Source organism: Pseudonaja textilis, chromosome 6 (assembly GCF_049901715.1).
Source record: "Pseudonaja textilis isolate UNSWEBS1 chromosome 6, rPseTex1.2, whole genome shotgun sequence".
NCBI classification, from domain to species: Eukaryota; Metazoa; Chordata; class Lepidosauria; order Squamata; family Elapidae; genus Pseudonaja; species Pseudonaja textilis.
Window position 1 is genome coordinate 22,922,227 of NC_141995.1, and position 20,603 is coordinate 22,942,829.

At 33.5% G+C, this 20,603-nt stretch overlaps 1 protein-coding gene across 5 annotated transcripts in view; it reads left to right on the forward strand.

Moving 5' to 3' along the window:
- The window catches only part of LRBA (LPS responsive beige-like anchor protein), a 342,404-nt gene that overhangs the window by 106,317 nt on the left and 215,484 nt on the right, over positions 1–20,603 (forward strand). For all 5 annotated transcript variants that reach the window (XM_087936051.1, XM_026698133.2, XM_026698135.2 and 2 more), the window contains exons 35-36: positions 855–919; positions 3,631–3,739. In XM_087936051.1, the coding sequence (XP_087792177.1) occupies positions 855–919; positions 3,631–3,739 (174 nt within the window). The remainder of the gene's footprint in view (positions 1–854; positions 920–3,630; positions 3,740–20,603) is intronic.

The following is a 20,603-nucleotide window of genomic DNA, read 5'->3' on the forward strand; positions in this document are numbered from 1 at the left end:
ATATACTGTACTTAATTATAGGATGACAATTATAGCATGATTGATCACAATTAGATAGTGGTAAATAAGCAATAATTAAAATAATAATGTACATCATGAAGAATCAGTATTTTCAAAGTTGGCAATTTTAGGATGTATGAACTTCATCTTCCGGAATTCCCAAACCAGCATTTGAAAATACTGATCTAAATGATTTCCTCAATATAAATTGTTAAAAGTCAGAGGGAATTTTGTTAGAAAGATTTGCCTCCAATTATCTCATCATGGTATTATGATAGACGTAATTTTTACTAGTTTATACCACTTAGAATTATTCGCCTTGTTGATAAATATTATGAAATTACTATAATATTATCAACGATATTATCAATACAATAAAAAATTAAGCATCACCACAAAAATGTAGTTTGAAAAAATGTTAAATCACTTTGGGGAATGTTTATATGCCATGTAATTAGGGTAACTAAGCAACAGGACAGGAATAATATAATAATAATATAACAATATAATATAATAATTTACAGCTTTTACATTTCAACAAATGTAGGGTGTTTGTTAAATGTGGGAATATATATTAGATAAATAATGGTTCAAGTGTATCACCTACCCCATATTCTGGTTTGTTTATTTTTTTACTTGACTAGACACGCATGAAGCTAGCCATAATATTTTGTAATAATATAGAACAATAAGTGAACTCAGCTTATGTGGTATGTTTTCAGCTCTAGTATTTGGTTCATGGCCTTTTTATCTGTCATAAAATTTTAATTTTTTATTATGTTTGCTAGTTAAGTAAAACAATTATTTTTCTTTTAAAGCATTTTAATTACATTTTTACCACTTTTGTATTATAGGAATGGCAGAACTCAATACAGAAGAATGCAGGCCTAGCTTTCATTGAACTTGTCAATGAAGGAAGGTAACTTCCCAGTTAGCTTAAATGTATCCTTACCTTATCTTAGCTTTAATATTATTGTTTTGTAGTGATCAACCATACAAATTTACTTCCTCTGATCACTTATAATTAAGTTTTCATATGTTTTTATTTAGAAATATACTACACATTCCTTTGGATAGTTAACTTTGTAGGTCTGATCTACTTCTAAATACTCTTCAAAGTCAATACTCTGGTAACAATTTGAGATTTAGCTTCTTTTTATTTGTAATCATAGTGTGTTTACAGAAGATACACATTGCTTTAAACCTTCTGAGTTGATTATAGTACGTTACAAGGGCTCGGTCATATTTTCTTTGGTTTAAATACAATAGTTTGTCAGCTAATAGACCTAATATATCACTCTTAGTGAGCTAGATCTTATATTAAATTGATGTATTTTTTCAGATCAGAATTTTTTAAAAAACTACACATTTATACATAACTGTTTTAAATATAAAAATACATTGCAATTTGCATTATTATTTAAATTATAGTTTTACAAAAGGCCTTGGTTATTTTAAAGCAGGGCTGTCAAACTTGCAGCCCATGGGCTGGATGCATCACATACTGCACAAGCCCAGTTTAACAAAGGGGCAAAAATTCATGATATGTCACATGATGATGCCATAACAACACAAGTTTGACATCCCTGTTTTAAAGTAAATGTTAAAAGAGTTTTCAGTCTTTCAACTGAATCCTGGGAAATGAACCATGCTCCTTCAAGCATTTACAATTTCATTTCCTTTTTAAACATGTTTATTATTAATGCAGTACAGTTCATGTAAAAGCATTATAAAATTATTTTAATATATTAAAAAATAGTATTATGTCCATATATGAATATACATATCGGGTGTTACAACAAATAATTGTGCCAGAATTTATTTTGAAATTTATTTTTCAAATAAAATAATTTGAAGTCTTGTATAATAAGTAAACCAGTATTAACATATAAAAAAGCAGTATTGGGTCTCAGTCACCAGCAGATAATCATAATCCAAAATATGGAACAAAGTAATCCTAATGTTGAAGAATAAACAAATTATTTGAAAATTTCACATGGAAAAAAGGCTACACTTTTATCAGAGTATTATTATGAAAATCTTAGATAATGAATAGTTGAAATACATAAACTTCCTTTTCTCAGTCCATAGGATATTTGGAATTTAAGTTTCTGAGTTCCCAATCATTATTTTTTGCAGTTCAGTATCTCTGGAGGGGATTTGGTTGAGGAAACCTGCTATAGATTATCTGATCACAAAGGCCCACCAAAAGGGAATCAATAGATGAATGAATAAAATAAAGCTATCTCACTTCTAAAAAACAATTTAAATATGAAAATATTATATAAAATGCTATTAAGTGTTTTTTAATCTATAAGACTATTTTAACATATTTACTATTAACATGTTTTATATTTTAATATATTTATATCAGGATTTATTACCACCTTGGCAGATAATATATATTTGTAAAACTATACAGATTTCAGAAGTAAACAGTAATAAAATTGACATATATTTATTTAACAACAATTATGCTTATATTATAGTATAATGCCCCCAAATTTAATAGTTGTACTATTTAGTTTTTGATTTCAAATATTTTTGTTGATTCTGAAATATGTCTTAAATATTGGTAGTAAAAGAGGGCAAATGTAGAGGGAAGAAAAAAAGCAGAAGTGATTTTTAGGCATTGTAATCCATGATTAGTTAAATAATAAATCTACAAATTTCAAAAGAATTCATCCTTGTTGCATAATAAAGGTTTGCTAGCCTGGCTTCAATACATGGATATGTATAAATTATTTAATGTATCTTATTATAAATATTATTTATATAAATTATCATATTATTTGTATAAAAATATAGAATAGAAACAAAAGCTTTATACTGATTGTAAAATAATTATAGAGGTTTTGTGACAAAAATGTATCCCAATAACTTTTCATTAAAAATTATCTGGATATATTTCCTTACAAAAACTCTGTAATTATTTTTTAAAAAATTGATTCAGTACTAAATAAATATATTTGGATTTGATTATAATAATATACAGCTTTTTGAGAACTATGCTGCTATAAACGATTAGTTAATGCGAATGTTCTATGTTAATAATCAAAATTACTTCAATAATATCTGATATAAAACTATAATATATATAACTGAGCAGAACATTAAAAAGGGTAAAGACAATATTGAAAGTAGAAATTATATAAAAAAGGAATCATTTGAAAGGATAGCAAAAGAAATTTAAATAGAGTTTTGTAATTTGAATTAAAAACTTCCTCTATGAAATGGAGTTTTAGAATTTTGTTTTTTATTTGCAGTATATATTTATGTGTTTTGATCATTTAACTATCTTCAAGCAATTAGATTTCCAATTTCCATTTTCTTTCAAGAATGGTCTCACCTTTTTGCTACTACTTGCAACAAATACTTATATTCCTTATACACTTTAATGAGGATGAATCTCCAGTTTGCATAATGGTCATCATTTATGATAGTGGAGGACGTTCTGCATCTGCATCTTGCAGAAAACAAAGCTGTATCTCTTGGAGTTAACAGGAAATTTGTTTTAGGTGGTTGATCACAATTAGTGCCTCTGTTGTTTATTCTAATACTAAATTTTGTAAAATGTTTTAAAGTTATAAATTCACAATTTCTTTGACCTGAAATATTTTGCATTTTTAGGTTGCTGAGTCAAACAATGAAGGATCATTTAGTGAGGGTAGCAAATGAAGCAGAATTTATCTTGAATAGGCAGAGAGCGGAAGACATTCATAGCCATGCTGAATTTGAGGTAAGCCATTTTCTTGGATAATGCACTAATAATTGATTTAGATATATTGTAGTTATAATCTGAGACACGAACACTTCATGTTGGAATAAAAATGAACGGAATTTAGACATAGAGAATTCTATGATTTCTAAAATCAAGTTGCTTTGTAAACAGTACTTGCTAATTATATATCTCTATTTTCTTATTTTTTGTTTTTGTCTCATTTTATTCTATGGTTAACACTGCATTGTCTTATTCTTAGAATCTTGTTACAGCTGTGGTCAATATGCAATTTAAAATTCTTGATACTCCAATGTTGTTGTTCATGCTGAGTATCAATATTGCATCTTGAATGATGATATTTATTTTTCTCTGAAATTATTACAGGTGATAAAAGTTTTTTTAAAACAACTATTTTACATAGAAATATAACTCAGTGAATGCAGTACGATCCTAACTATTATTTTAGTTTTCTGTTTTTTTGAGTTCTAGATTATCTTCCTTGAAGTCCTGTCCTAGTGTTCCAAGTGTTCTTTTAAGGCCAATAGGTATTCTTGAAAATATGCTAAATTATCTATGTAGAGTTGAACAAATAAGCGTTGTTCTTTAAACTATTTTTTTTTCAATTCACCTTTATTATTTTTTAATAAATAATTCAAGTCATACCTAATACTCCTCTATCCTCCCATTTAACAACCATGTGAGATGAGTTGGCCTAAAGAGAGTGACTGGCTCAAAATCACTCAGCCAGTTTTTATGCCTAAGGCAGTTCCAGACTGGGTTTTGTGTTATGAAGATGGCTATAGTCATCTAGCCTTTTTATCTTCTGAGAATGTCAGTGGGGTTTTCATAGGACTACAGACATTTTTGGAAACAGAGATATTATTGAAACAGAGGTATTTATACTTTGGTTCACAATATAATGGAATTATTATTATTTTAATTAAATTTATAACCTATTTAGTTACTTAATCTAGGAATTAGTTGATATTAGGTGTAATACTGATAAATGTTTCCATTTTATTTATTTTATTTTTATTTATTTTTAATTTTTCAATTGCTTACAAGATAATAGGTATAAATAAAAACATAGTTATGAATACATGGATACATATAAGAAAAAAAAATAAAAGAAACAATAGGACAGGGATGGTAAGCACATTTTATTACAAAGGTGATCCATGGTTTCTTTATTAAATTTAAAATTGGTACTAGGATGGAGAGAGTGGCAAACTCTGCAGGGACTAATCTTGTTCTCTATTTCATTACATAACAATATTAAGTGAACTTATGCATTCTACAACTAAATCATATTCATGATTGCAATTTTCTTAATTTTGTTTTAGGTAAAGTTGATTAAATTTATATATTCTATTATTTCTCAAACATTTTTAATATCTCTTTGTATATCATGTTTGCACAGAAATAGATATTATTTCACAATACAATTTTTAGGGCATTAGGGTGTGCATTTATAAATTATGTTCCTCTAAATGCATCTCTGAATTTATTATTTGCCAACTGCCTTATTTAGCGACTATTTGCCATTTTGGGAGTAATGAAAAAATAACTTTGCAATCAATCCATGCATTTACGACCTTCACAATTATATATAAATATTTGTTTACATATAAGGGATATTTTAATAGGAAAAGCCAGTTACACTAATATTTATTATGAAATTAAAACATAAAAATTAACATGTCAACATAGAACAAACATTAAATATAAATGAAAAGCAATGATTATTTATTTATTATATTTTTATCCCACTTTTATTATTTAACATGTAATTCAAGGTGGTAAATGTACATAATGGTCCTTTCCTCGCTTGACCATTTTTAAAATAATATACTAACCATTTGTTTATTTATTTATGTATTTATTTTATTGTGGACAGGCTTAATGTTCTAAAATCTGCTGGCTTCAAGCTAGGCACTATTTAATAAGCTGTCTGCACTTAATCTAGAGCTGGTTATCCATTCCTGCAAACATAAATGCTGTCATATATCTACAGTGTCATTTTGGCTTGTGAACTGGTAGGGTAGGTTTCATTTGTTAAATCAAAGTATCAAGTGTTAGTAGACAGTCCACTGGAAATGAAATATACATCTTTTTTAGTTCATTGCCTTATAATCATTCAACTGGGACAAAGATGACAGCTTAGACTCTGCTTTTATATCAGTGTATTATGATTGACAAAACCTCATTGATTAGATAGCCCCTTTCTTCCAGTTGCTAGTGGTACCTTCTTCTTTAACTGTTCCTTTTTCACCTAAGAATAGATAGAAAAAATAGGAAATTTTATTTTGTTGCACAAACAATTTTTGTAGGATATTTATTATTTTTCTTGGTTTGTTTGCATTGCTTATACCTTTAAAATGCTTAAGAGTGACACTTCTGATGTGAATTTCTCTTGAGTCTTCCATCTAAGCATGATGGTTTAAAGGGTTTAAATGATATCATCTTGATCTTAAGCAGAAAATAAGTATTTTTGCTTATCAAAATCTGAAGTAAAAGCTAAGGTTTTGTTCATGTTTAGGGCATTTCCTGTTTAACTCATAGGATATCCATTAATGTCTAAGATTAAGTTTAGTTTCAGAAAGAATGGAATTATTAAAAAATGTGAATGGCAGAACTGAACTGAATCAGTTGGAACATATAAATATAAGTGGCAAATCCAAATGCAGTAGAATTATTGAAGAGAGATTACAGATATATAATTTGCTAATTAAAAACTCCTAATAAGGGAAATATTTTAAATAACCTGTTTCTATGACATGAAGGTAGAATTCATGCTAAGAAACTATAAATAATTAAAGGATTTGCTTTGATAATATTACCAAATTTCCTGTGAAAAGTTATTCAAAAGCTGTTCTCAAATTATTCAGTCATACTTAATATAAATGAATACTACAATATTTTGCTATTAATATATATCAGTGGTTGCCCACTGGTGGGCCATGGGCCACTGATGGGCCGCAAGAAAATTTTGGTGGGCCACAGAGAAATCTCACCCCAGAGCACCCCCCCAAAGCAATTAATCCAGGCTGAACAGAAACACAGGGCTGCACCGCCACATGGCCTGCAGGAACCCTCCCCACCGACTCACTTCTTACCCGGCAAACTTGCCTGCTAAATTGCTATTTTACCTTTGTCCAACCATCAGCTGTTCTGCTGTGCCAATTTAGATTAGCTAGGAAGCAGGAAATGGTTGGATTTCTTGTTTTCTAGCTAGTTTTTAGATCTTCGGCTCTGCTTTTAAGCACAGCCAAACCTCCCTTAGGACTGAAGGTTCTATTATTCAGTGCAGACTCACAGCAAGCAAATTTTATGTGACAGACTCAGGTAACTGATGGCAGATAGATAAATCACTGAAATCACTGAAAGCAACTCAACCTGCCTGCCTGCTTTGCCTGACTTTGGGGAAAAGTTGCTCTTTTTTAATAAAAAATCCAACATTTACATACATGGTGTGTTGTGAGTTAATTTTTTGAGTTTGCTTGTTAGCAAATTTTATGTGACAGACTGAGCTAGCCAATGGCAGAAAAATAGATCTCTGAATGAATCTGTGATTCTGGGAGCAACTCATCTGCCTGCCTGCTTTGCTTGATTTTGGGTAAAAGTTTCTCTTTTTTTTATAAAAAATTCAATATTTATATAAATATTTATAATATTTACATACAAGCCATGCCCAGCCAGTCACATGACCACCGAGCCACACCCACAAATTAGGCCACACCGACAGAACCAGTTAGTGGTCCCAGGGATTTAAAATTATGAGTTTGGTGGTCCCTGAGGTCCAAAAGGTTGGTGACCCCTGATATATATTATACTTAAAGGTTACCTGTAAATGATGATGGGATCAGTATGATCTCTGATGAGATTAGGTTCCATTGGGTGGTGCCGAGTTTGTCCTTCTTTTGAATGTTAAAAAGCTGTCTGATGATATACTGTCCCTTCCATCAATAAAAATTTACAGATAGATTCAGATGGGAACATGGAGGGCATTTTGGGGTGAAATGTATCATCTTCATATTTGTAGGCAACTCAAGAGCCTTATTCCAAACTTTAGTCTAGATGAAAGCCAGGAATTTGGGAAAAAAATCAAGATAACACAATGAAAAACAACAAGAAGAATTTCCCCAAACTGCAGAAATAACAGGGTTGACTTCCATAATCCAGTTGTTCGACCTGAAGAAATTATTTAGCATTTCCCTTTTTTCATACTACTTTCAAGTAGACTCCTTTGCTATTCTTTTTTTTGTTTATGCCTGGCAAAATAAGAATCTGGTTTGATAAATACAGTAAATGCTTGTAAAAGAATGTCATTGGAAAACAGTTGCATAGGCATTAATCCATTGCATGCCTTATCTCCAAATAGAAAGAAAATAAAATTAAAATATGAGGTTGTATTTTTCCTCTAAGGATATTTCAATCGGTTCATAGCTATTTGATTAGTAATTATATCACAGAACTATAGCCATGGTTGAGAAGTACAAAACACACATGTTTAAGGTGTTTTTCCTTTGTTGAATATTTTAGCTTACTACTTTACTGTTCTGACTTCATCCCTGGAGTGTTTAATCTCTTTCCAGTCCTGATGGTCACCCACAGAGTTTCATGATTGCTGAGCAAGAATTCCCTAGTGCAATTCCAGTATTCTGCCTGTTTTATTTGGTACTTGCTCTTTGGCAAAGATGTGTATCTCATGTATATTGGTTGTGTGGTTATTTTATTAGGTAACGAATTCCACTATCAAACTGTTATTTGTTATAATATTTTTAAAATATATTTCATAATAGTCAGTCATTTGGTCTTCCTGTAATGTAAACTATTATTCTATATCCTATACTTAAAATGCAGAAAAGTCACAATCAGTGTAACATCCATTTAAACATTTGCAGAGTGATTTCTTGCCCTGTACATAGATCCTTCAATCTCTTCTCATAAGACCCAGTTTCCCTGTTGTTATCCCCTTAACTCTTTCCATTTGTGTAAGTCCTTTTACTTGAGGTGGGATTAATCAAGCAGCAGAATAGTTTTAGAACTATTTCTTCCCATGTTTTGGAAATGTTGCCTAATTAATGAAGCCTAAATTAAATATATTTACAAAATTATTTACCAATTTGGACTTCCCACAGCATGCATTTTAGAATAAGCATGCATTTTAGAATAAAATATGCATAATTAATACTTGAATGTCTTATAGATTTAATTTCTTGATACCTGTGACTAGAGTATTGGCTTCTGCTGTGAAATAGCTGTTTGATTTTAGAGAAATCTCTGAAGTCAAGTATGAAACCTCTGTGAGCCCTGGTTAATTCAAATCATAAATCACATTCAGTTTTAGCAGTGTGGACAGACCTATGAACTATATGGGAGCACAGGAAATCCTCTTTCAAATAGATTTTTATGATGCCCAACAGTGATGCCCAATAGAATTTGTTGTATGGACTTATTAAGGGGCTATTACAAGGATTTCAAATATTTCTGTTGAATTGAAGCAGTGATGAACTTTCAATTAACTGACATGTATTTCCTAATGTTCACTTTTCCAATACACCCGTTTAAGAACCACTGCTACAGAAGTAGTCCCTAGAGTGTACCTTAAGTAGGAAGAGACGTAATGTGAGATTGATTAAATGATAACATGATTGCAAAAAGGAATAGCTACATTAGATCAGGCCAGTATCCATCTTAATTCAGCATTTTGTGGCTCACAATAATCTGCCAGATGCTTCTGGTCTGCTTTTAAGCTGAGACCCAGTATGGATAGTAGTCAACATGTTGAACCAGTATTGGGGACATCCAATTCTAGCTCACCTTCAACTATTGAAATTTAGTGGGTGATTTGGGGATCGGTAATTCATTCTCAGTTCAATCAATCCAAGAGATGTTGGGAAAAATAGTATATGCTATCTTAAGATCCATATAAATCTAACATACAAATAAATATGTGTAAATTTTCCCCATCCTCCCATTATTTTCATTTAGAGATAACATTACATATTGATCTTCATAGGCATTTTGTCCATTAAATACATACAAACCTCTTAAAATCATTAGTTAGTGGCATAGTGATCTTGGAGTAATAGTTTTACTGATTATTGATCACTACATGAAGTAGTGTCTTATCTGTTCTATCTCCCTTTCAGTCCTCTTCATGTGATGTCCCTTCCTTTTCTATACTGCTTACATGATTCTATATATCTTTTTGTGTTCCCCTCATGCTTCTAGCTTTTCTTTTTCATGAGGAAAATACTCTAAACTTTCATGACTGGTTGTTACCTGCACTTTTATCATATGTTGTTATCAAGGGAGGATACATGAATACAGAATTGTATACTATAGGACCTTTTTCAGTTGGATTTTTTTTCCTGTTCCATCCAGGTATGCAGACCTCCACATAAGCTGCTTTTATCTCCATGGTAGTTTTTATTAAGGAAAAACATTTTTAGTGTTTTAAGTCTCAGTTTAAAATATAAACGGAAAACAAACAAACACACACCTATATGTATGTAAAAAGAATATCAATAGTGATAGTGGCTTCTTAAATATACAAATGTTATACACACACACACACACACACACATACATAGTGACAATATTTTAAATTATTTTTAAACAAAACATGAAATAGCAATGATACTGCTAATAGTTATTTTAGTTGATAAATTAAGTGAAACTGAGCATTTAAATTTATAGAAATCTGGAGAAGTTATTTTCAGTATTCATCAAATTTCTATTTTGAAATAAAATGTCTTTAATTGTTAATAGCAAAGCAGCTGGTTAAATAGGTTTTAATTCCAGTCACTATTCAGTCAGTATTTATAATACTGAAATTAACAGTAACATAAATGTCTTTAGATACTTATATCAGGTCACGAAGAAGTGAATTATTGAAAAGATAAAAATAAATTTGTTTGCTTTCTGTCAGAGTTTATATTCACAGCCAACCTTGATAGAAGACCAGAATGATTTAGACAGGTTTGCTTTAGAGATTCATAACATATGCTTGCTGGACAGAATTGAGTTATCTGTGCTCTGGAGAGTAAGTTATTGTAGCAGGAGCTGACAGAGATGAAGATAACTGAGGGAAATTCAATTACCTTTTAGTGTTTTCCTTCTAATAGGATTCTTAATGTGAAAGAGATCCTTAGATGATGCGCCTTTATTGCTTGGCAAGATCTACTTTGATACGTACCTTCAGAATAAAGTGAACTCTCCTGTCTAGACCTTCATTTGAATGAATCATGTGACTGTTTCTTAAACGATGTGTAAAATTTCAAGGATCAATAAAATATTAGTAATAATAGGCCAGGCTCTTCTATTATTAATAATAATTATTTTAATGCTGTTGCTCAAGCAAGCCATTGTGATGATACTTCCTGTACTTCAAATCTGTGAATTTGAAATTTATTGTGTGCAATTCATCCAGGTTTGTTGTAAAATGAAGACAGCTCTCCTGAACAAAATGTTTTCATCATTAATTTTAAATGCTTTCTAATTATTTTCTGTAAATTAAAAAATTGAAGCAGGATGACTTAGTTCTATATAGTTACAAAAGACAAATGAACCTGGTGGTAAATAAATGAAGGATATAGGCACTTTTGCCTTTGAAATGATCTCTGGTTTATTTTTATGGCAATACTAACTTGAAGTATAATAATTGCAGAGTTAGAGTTAGGTTTCTCTTTCTTCCTCTCTCTCTCTCTCTCTCTCTTTTTTTAAAGATACAGTTTTACCAATGTTCTTTATTTTCAAATTAGGCTAATTCTACAGTATTCCGATATCTGTATCAGGTCCCCTCTAGTGTTACATTCAGACAGAAAAATAATTGTTGCTTACAAAAGGCAAATTACTTTCACATAAGAGAATTACTTAAACAGGCATTCTACATCTTTAATAAGATATGTATAGACAAGGAGTCCCTGGCTTACCGTGGCTTTATAAAATATAGGCACAGGCAGTTTTGATTTACAAAAAATTGTTTTACTACTGTTTGGAGTTACGACCCTGTCTCATCTTTACAACGGGTTTTAGCATCCTGTGATCACATGACCACTATTTGTGATATTTTTTTCCTGATTTCCCTCTTTTTTGCTGAAAGAATAGGTTCACTTAAGAGCCACCATGACAAATGTTGAAAAAAAAAGAACCAGTCCAGTAGGTGACTTGATTTACTTACTTACCTGTATTCCTAACTATGATCACAATTGGAAACAGAATCTAGGTTGTTGAACAAAGCAATTATTAAGCAAGATTTCACAAGATTGCTTCACTCACTGACCACGATCTTTGCATACCCAATTGTAGTCATCAAGTGATCTACGGGGTTGTTAAGTGAATAGAGCCAAAGAGTTGTCTGATGAAAGATGTCAGTTGTTTGATGAAAGATTTCAAACCCTCAGGCAGACAGCTCTTTAAGAATGAGATGCAGGGCTGAATGCCTGTAGTAGGCAAGTCTTTGAGAGTGAATGAATGGGTTGTCCTCTAGAGTGAGTCAATTCTGTGTGGGGATGAAACCCTCTTGCAGACAGCACTTTCATTCTCAAAAGAGAGAGCTACCTGCCAGGTGAGATTCAGCTCCATATGGAATTGAAATCCTCTGGCAGTTTCCAGAGGGAATCCTCTTAGCAGGCATCAGCAGAAGCTTGCAATCTTCCCTTCATCTTCTCCATTGACTCTTTTTGAAAGCCGGCTGAGAACATTTCAAATGGCAATGATATCATTGTGCGGTGCTTGACAACCAGTTGTAAGTGTGAATGGGTTGCCAAGTACCCAGGTCATAATCACATGATTAGGGAGGGGTCTATGACATTTTGCAACAGCCAGAAATGCTTTACATGTTATAAAGCAGCTTTTGTGGGGCCAAATTTCAGGCAATTGCTAAAGGAATAATCACACATCAAGAACTCCTGTACATTGTTATTTAACATTATCAATCTTTCAAGATTAAATATATGTTCTGCAATTTTTTAGGATAGAATACAGGAGCATGGTGACTCTTGTGATTAGGACACTGGGTTGGAGGTTAGCAAGCTCACGTTCAAGACTGGAGTGCTGCCATAGAGCAGGGTGAGCTCTCATCCTTTGCTCCAGCTCCTGCCGGTGACATGAAAGGAGTCACCAACTGGGTATCACCCAGGCAATGGTGATGCCACCAGCTAATGCTTTCAATTTGAAAGTGCCTCAGTGCTTCTGACATGAATGCAAAAAAATTAGACAATATGTTTATACAATCAGATTCTTTGTTATAAGAATATTCCATGTACCAACGGAATCAGAACCACAGAAAAGAGCAGAGGAAATATATATTTAGCTTAAATTGCCCTGGACTTAATTAATCCAAGTATACTAAATGGCAACAGATAGTTATATGAATATTCTAAATTTAATCACCACAGTCTAGTTCTATAACTAATTTAATTTTTTTGCTCCAGATATACTGTGTATTTGAAATAGATGCATGAATCTACAAATACAGACATACACATACATACATATACAAACACGATTAATTTTTAGAGCTGGCTTCTAATGCCACATTGTTTCATATTATAACAAAACAATAATCTGTACAAAGATATTCCTTGATTTCATTAAAATAAAATAAATATATAAAAAGTAAGTATATCACATTAAATATTTTGTTGTACAATTTAGGAGGTGCTTCCCTTTCATGGAACTTTGCACAAAGCACACTTTAAATTCATTTGCAAAACAGTATATTCTTCTCATTTCTAAGAGGCAAGTGAAAAGTCCCCATATTGTTCATTTCATCTACTTCTTTTGTTGCCTTGTTGACGATAACAGATAACAGATAATCAAAGTTGGAAGGAACCTTGTAGGTCATCTAGTCCCAACTCCCTGCCCAAGCGGGAGACCCTACACCATTTCTGACAGATGGCAGTCCAATCTCTTATTGAAAGTCTCAAGTGATGGCACTCCCACAACTTCCAAGGGCAAGGTGTTCCATTGGTTGATTGTTCTCACTGTCAGAAAGTTTCTCCTTATTTCTAGGTTGAATCTCTCCTTGTTCAGTTTCCATCCATTATTCCTTGTCTGGACTACAGGTGCTTTAGAAAATAGCTTAACCCCTTCCTCCTCTCCGTGGCAGTCCCTCAAATCTTGGAAGACCGCTATCATGTCTCCCCTGGTCCTTCTCTTCACCAGATTAGCCAGGCCCAGTTCCTGCAACCGTTCATTGTATGTTTTAGCCTCCAGTCTCCTAATCATCCTGGTTGCTTTTCTCTGTACTCAACATCTTTTTTGTAATGTGGTGAACAAAACTGGATGCAGTACTCTAGGTGTGGTCTTACTAAGTCTTTATAGAGTGGCATTAGTACCTCACTTGATCTTGATTGTATCCCTCTGTTAATGCAGCTTAGGATTGCATTAGCTTTTTTGGCTGCTGCTGCACACTGCTGGGTCATATTTAGCTGGTTGTCCACTAAGACTCCAAGATCCCTCTCACAGTTACTGCTATTAAGCCTGGTTTCACCCAGTGTATATGTGTACTTTTGGTTTTTCTTGCCTAGTGTAGGATTTTACATGAAAATGGGCATCACCTCACTGAGACTAATTAAAAGCATCTCTTCATATTTATCTGTTGATATAAGAGAATCTACTACCCAGTTCCAACTTCATAAATATATAGCTTGGATGGTGGGAGTGGAGACTTCTGGAAATCCAATATGTGTAGGGAGAAAGGGAGATAAATTAAAATTGAACTTGTGAGCTTTTGTGAGCTGATCTAAATTCTCTATACATGGAAGACATTTGGACAATTATTTTGTCTACATAAGGAAATCCTTTTATATTCCATTTCTATTGTCAGTTCCACAAATCCATAGCAAACCAGTTCTGTTTTAACAAATGTGTTTATGTATGGGAAATGTTATGCACAATTTTTAATAATATAATCTTCATCTTGCACAATGAAGCAGTTCTTCACTCCAATACTTCACATTACCTTTCTAAAAAAAGAACTTTCTCAGTATTAAATTGTATGCTGATCTTTAAATCTAGCCTTCTGTTCATGATACTTCTACAGTTTTATTTTCAAAACGATCTTTTTCAAGCAGGTTTTAATATTTCTAATGCCTGGGATATTGAAGAAACTGTAATGCAGTGAAACCACAGCATTTCTTTTTGTAATAAATAGGTTAAAAGACAGCTAATTTATATGCAGATTTTAAATCTTCTGATCTGTAAAAGGTTGGATAAATGATGAGAGGGGTGGAGGCTGCAGGTTGCAGAGATGAAAAGCCAATACATTGTATCCAGTCCATTAAAACAAGAAGAAATAGAAAAGATACCTTGATAAGTGTTCTGCCTGTGTTAACCTTGATGGCTATTATCGGGGGAGGGGAATGAGCCTGCTGCTATATCTATTTCATTGGCTTGGGCTTTTTCATGCTGAAAGAAATCAATACTTTGAGTCGTTAGATGACAGAAGCATCACTTCAGAATTGAAGGTGGCTGTCAGACATTGTCATTGGTTGACTTTTGTTTGCTATTGAGGTTTTAAGCTTTCATTTTTCTAAGTCTTATTCAGGAGCTTTGGAAGATTTCCCTCGGTGGCATTTTTAGTCCAGACTGTAAACTGAAGGTTAAAAGTCAAGTACAAGAAAAAAAAGTCTTAAACAACAGCGCAAGAGCTTTTCCTGTTGTCAAAATATATGATGTTGATGAGAATTTGCATTTTCAGGTGCTTTTGCGTCCGATTGGATTTCTCTATATCTTCTTACAGATTCTGGGTAAAATATATTTTACAAAACTGGAATCAGTATAAATTGGAATATATATTTGGAAATATATATGTGTGTGTGTGTGTGTGTGTGTGTGTGTGTGTGTGTGTGTGTGTGTGTGTATATATATATAATATAAAAATAGGTAATATACACAGAAGTTAGGCTTTCAACTTTATTAATTCTCTTTTTTGTAGGGTAGAAAAATCTAGCTCTGCACAGAAATGAAGAGACAAAATTTTATTTTTTACCTCATGCAACTTATTTGTTACATGGATTTCTTCATTGCTTAACACAGTTTTACTGGTAATTCTACTTTTAATTTGAAAGGACATTTAAGCCAATTATACTGAGTCGATTTCTGTAAATATCTATAATGTATATAGTTAAACCTTGATGTGCAGCCATTCATTTAGTGACCATTTGAAGTTAGAACAGCACTGAAAAAAGAGACTTATGACCGTTTTTCTCACTTATAACTGTTACAGCATCTCCATGGTCATGTGAACAAACTTCGGACACTTGGCAACTGGCATGTATTGCACTCTCCTGGGGTCATATGATCACCATTTGTAACCATCCCCATCAGCTTTTGGCAAGCACAATCAATGGGAGAAGCCAGTATTCACTTAACAACAGTTACTGTTATTAAGCCTAGTTTCATCCAGTCTATATGTGTACTTTGGTTTTTCTTGCCTAGGTGTAGGACTTATATATAGATATACAGAATATGGATTTATTTATTTATAAAATGAATATCTCCTATCACTATCCATATATCTCTGGGCAGCTTACAATACAATAAAAACATGAACATAGAAACATTACAATTAACAAGAATTAGATAAAACTAAGAACCAAGTACACAGTGATAACAAAGGTAGGATTGCTGTTGCTTCTCTATTATTCCACCAACCGCCTTCACAGTATAACATATTCCCTTTGAGGCATGAAACCAATCAGCAGAGCCAAATTTTGAAGCCCTCTCAGAAGGCCAAGAGAGAGGGGGCAGATTAATAGGTTACTTATTATTTATACTCCATTGAAAGAAACAGGAACAAATTATGGGAGAAAGTGCAAAATCAGCAGTGACAATTTATTACTGTCATATAATATCAATACTTCTGGAGCTTCTATGGTTGTTGGTTTGGATGCAATTGAAAGGGCTTGCTATAGCCTATAAGTTATAACCCATAAGGCCTTATACCAGTTGGGTTTGGTAATCTTTGGGTCTATCTAGTCCAAATAGAACCTGCCTGACCAAGATTATTTGACCTTTGAGAGAGATTGCATGCTGAAATCTCCTTGGGATATAGTAGGAAGGAACATGGAGGTAAATAGTCTCTCTTCTGACCGAGACTTTCCCAACAGCACGAAGCCCTCCTTGTCCCGATAAACCCCTTTTATTTAGTTTACAGTGAATTCCTCTCCAGCAAAGTCCCGGCCAATAATCTTTCAAGATATTTCACAATTACAGACCTTTATCAGGCTTGGAAAGTTGCCAGGCCTATATCTTTCAGATGCCATACTGTAGCAGACAATACTTGGCAAGAATGCAGGAACAGATCTTCACCCAAATGAACTAATTGTCTCCTATAAAACCCCACTCCGCTTTCGCTTCTCTTTTATTCCCTATGGGAGGGGCCATTCACCGTTCACCTGTGGCCTTACTCCCAAATTGACCCCTGTTCCTTAACTGTTCCCTTCTTCTGGCAGCGCTGCACATGTGCCCACTGGGAACAGGCTCCAGCTGTTTTTCTGCCTCACTGATGTCCAAAGGCAACTGATAACTATCAGATGGCCCTGGACCCATCTCTGCCTCTGACGCAGAGCACTCATCAGAGCCTTCCCCAGATTCCAGGACTGGGCCATGTTCCTGGCCAGCCTCCTCACTGTCCAAATCTTCTGCCAGCTCCACTGGCTGCTGGTGGGCCACAACAGTTTCTGTTGAACTTATTTTTGAATCTCATGGGGCTAGTGGTCTCATGAGTTGGAATAGAAGCAGGTATGGTATTGGTAAAGGTCTTTCAATAACCAGAAGGATGCCATGAAGATGATTTTTGGAAATGAAGATGAAGGCTAGCTGCTAAAATTAAGACAGATTTAGACATTTCCTAATGGTTGCTAGAGATTGAATATTGGTTTTAATTCAGATAATGAGGACTGGGTCGTCCTAGAATTGATGGGACAAAATTTGTACTGCTGAAGGTTCATTAACTTATGAGTACTCACAATTCCATAAAAGATTTGAGGTTATGATCAAGAGATGATTTCCAAAGAAGAAAAGGCACCATTGATATCACTGACCAACGTAGTTGGCACAGAGGGGATATATCAAAAGACAGAAGAAAGAAGATTTATCTATCTACCAATAGCTGGATCAAGGCCAACTGTCATCTTAACTGAGTGACAGAGGAAGGAAAATAACCCATAATTCTGCAATTCGTTTCTTTAGCTTTCAGTAGGAATAATTCTGATATTTAACAACACAAAGTGTGCATACATGCTAAGAACACAAATATGCTAATACACTCATGTTTAGAATAGCTTTGAGCTGAAAGTTATACAGATAGTCCTTGACTTATGACCACAGTTGAGCCCAAAATTTATGTTCCTAAGTGAGATATTGGAGTTTTGCCCCATTTTGCAACTTTTGTTGATGTAGTTGTTAAGTGAATCATTGCAGTTGCTAAGCTAATAACCCGGTTGTTAAGTGAATCTGGTTTTCCCATTGACTTGCTTGTCAAAAGGTTGCAAAAAAATGATTGCATGTCCCTGGGACACAGCAACTGTCATAAATATAAACTAGTTACTAAGCATCCAAATTTTGATCATGTGACCCTGCAGATGCTGCAACGGTTTTGTGACAATGGTCATAAGTCACTTTTTACAATGCTGCTGTAACTTTGAACAGTCACTAAATGTACTGTTGTAAGTTAAGAACTAGCTGTACTTTTTCTCTATCTTAAATAAAATAAGGAAAAAAAATGGAATATTATGTGGTGCTGCATTTTTCAATTAAGTCCTTAAATATATGCCATGACAGTCCACTCGACCTCTACTGATAAGCATTTAAAGAATCTTGTAGAGCATGCTTTCTGCATACTTTTGTGTGCCCATATACTTACTGTAGAGACAAATAACTGTCTTTTAAAATCACTGCATTAAAGTCAGTCAAAACACAATATGTGTCATGCCCCTGGTGGAGACTGACTCTGAGGAAGAGGAGGAACAACCAACAGGGAGTGGAAGTATGGCTCCAGCGGTGGTGGAGGAGGCTGGGGAAGGGCAGAGGCCGGCTGAGCAGTCAGAGGAGGACCCAGGCCCATCCCCTATCCATTCTAGGGCATGCAGGGAGGAGAGGATCAGGGTAAAACGTGGTCTACTCGGGAGGAGAGGGCCATGATCCTCCCTGGGTTGCAGGTGGGAGATTTGCATAAGAGTTTGGACCTGCGTGCTAACAGATACTGGAGACAAATTAGTGTTTTATTCCTAAAGAAGGTTTATCTTGGTTGGCGTTCTTCCAACGGACTGTCCCTGGTTATCTTCCTGAAGTTGGCAATTATCTATCCTGGTCTGTTGTAGAACTTTATTCAGTGTGGTTTGTTTTTGTTTTTTGCTTCATTATTGGCTCTTTGAATTTGAACTGTGTTTCTTTCCTTTGAAATGTTATTTTGAAAATAGTTTACTCCTCCACTATGAACAATTAAACAGTGCAGCCAAGTTGAAGGCATTAAAGCACTTTTAGTTACATTTTGGGTTTTGTTATATTTCTGATATACTCTGGGTCATCACAATACGTACTATGCTAGTTTAAAAGATATTGATTTTAAATTGTGTTTGTTTTCCCATTTGCTGTTATTCAACATTCTATAGATATAAAAGTATTATTTTAAGTATATAAATATAGCATCAAACCTCTGTACAATTTATGCCTGCTCCCTTTATGTTATGCATTCTGATTCTGATTCAAACTATAGCTCTTAAATTAAAATTTGTCTTGGCAGGGGGACCTTTGCACAGTTACATACTGCAGCCTAGTTGTGTCCTTTCAGTCTCTTATGCTCAAATACCATCTGGTACAGCATGCAATTATGAATACACCAAGGTTTGCACATGTAACACTACATTAAGGGAGTTGCATTGCCTACCAATTCATTTATGGATGTAGTTGATGCTGCTGTTAGCTAACTTTAAAGCCTACATGCCTTAGGGCCTTCATAACTCCATGAGTAGTTTCTGTGACATGACTCTTCAGATAGGTATTTCATATGAGTAAGATTATGCTTCCCCCAAATGGTAGTAGATTTTTCATCATCATATTAAGATTATTAACTTTTCAGATTCTCTGGAATGGAACAGCAATTGTAGTAATCAGTTATAGAAATACTCAGGTATCATGCTAGTTGTAAATAAGCTATACTAAGCCATAAACGAGACAGTAAGTTTTTTGGATATAACAATAAGCAGTAAAATTTACTGTCCCTCAGTAAAATTTTGTCTATTAATTTTATAGTCAAGTATCACAATATTGGGCTAATGAAGAAAGTATGCTCCCAAAAGGATATATTTTTCAGCATTTTCTAGCTGAAGTGCAGAACTAAATGTTACCATTACTGTATCTAATATTGAATGAAACTATTTTTACTGTTTTTACTTTGTTGCTGCCATTTTGCATTTTGGTGTCTAATGTAGGTATCTCCGGTCTTATTAAAACATGTCGGCATTTGGGACATAATAACATGTTTAACCTGAACTGTTAGATAAACCATGTCTGATATTTAATCTATAAAAGCTCTGTATAATGGGTAAAATACATTTTCTTTGTTTTATAATACCATATTCATATTCTAAGCAAAGAAGCTTATCTGCAGAGTTTAAAGCACTGTATTTGCCGCTGCCACATATAAGTTAGATAAACAGGTGGAATCCAATGGCTGTTTTAATAAAACAGGTACTATCTAGCTGAAAAAAATTGCTTCTGTTGCCATAATGCAAGCTTTGCATGCCATAAGTCTTTGATTTACATTTTCACATCTGATCATAGTCTCAGGATTCCAGCAGTTACTCCAATTAAATCCTGAGCCTTGAGCCACACTCCCAAAGCTTCAAAGGATTTATTAGAAGTT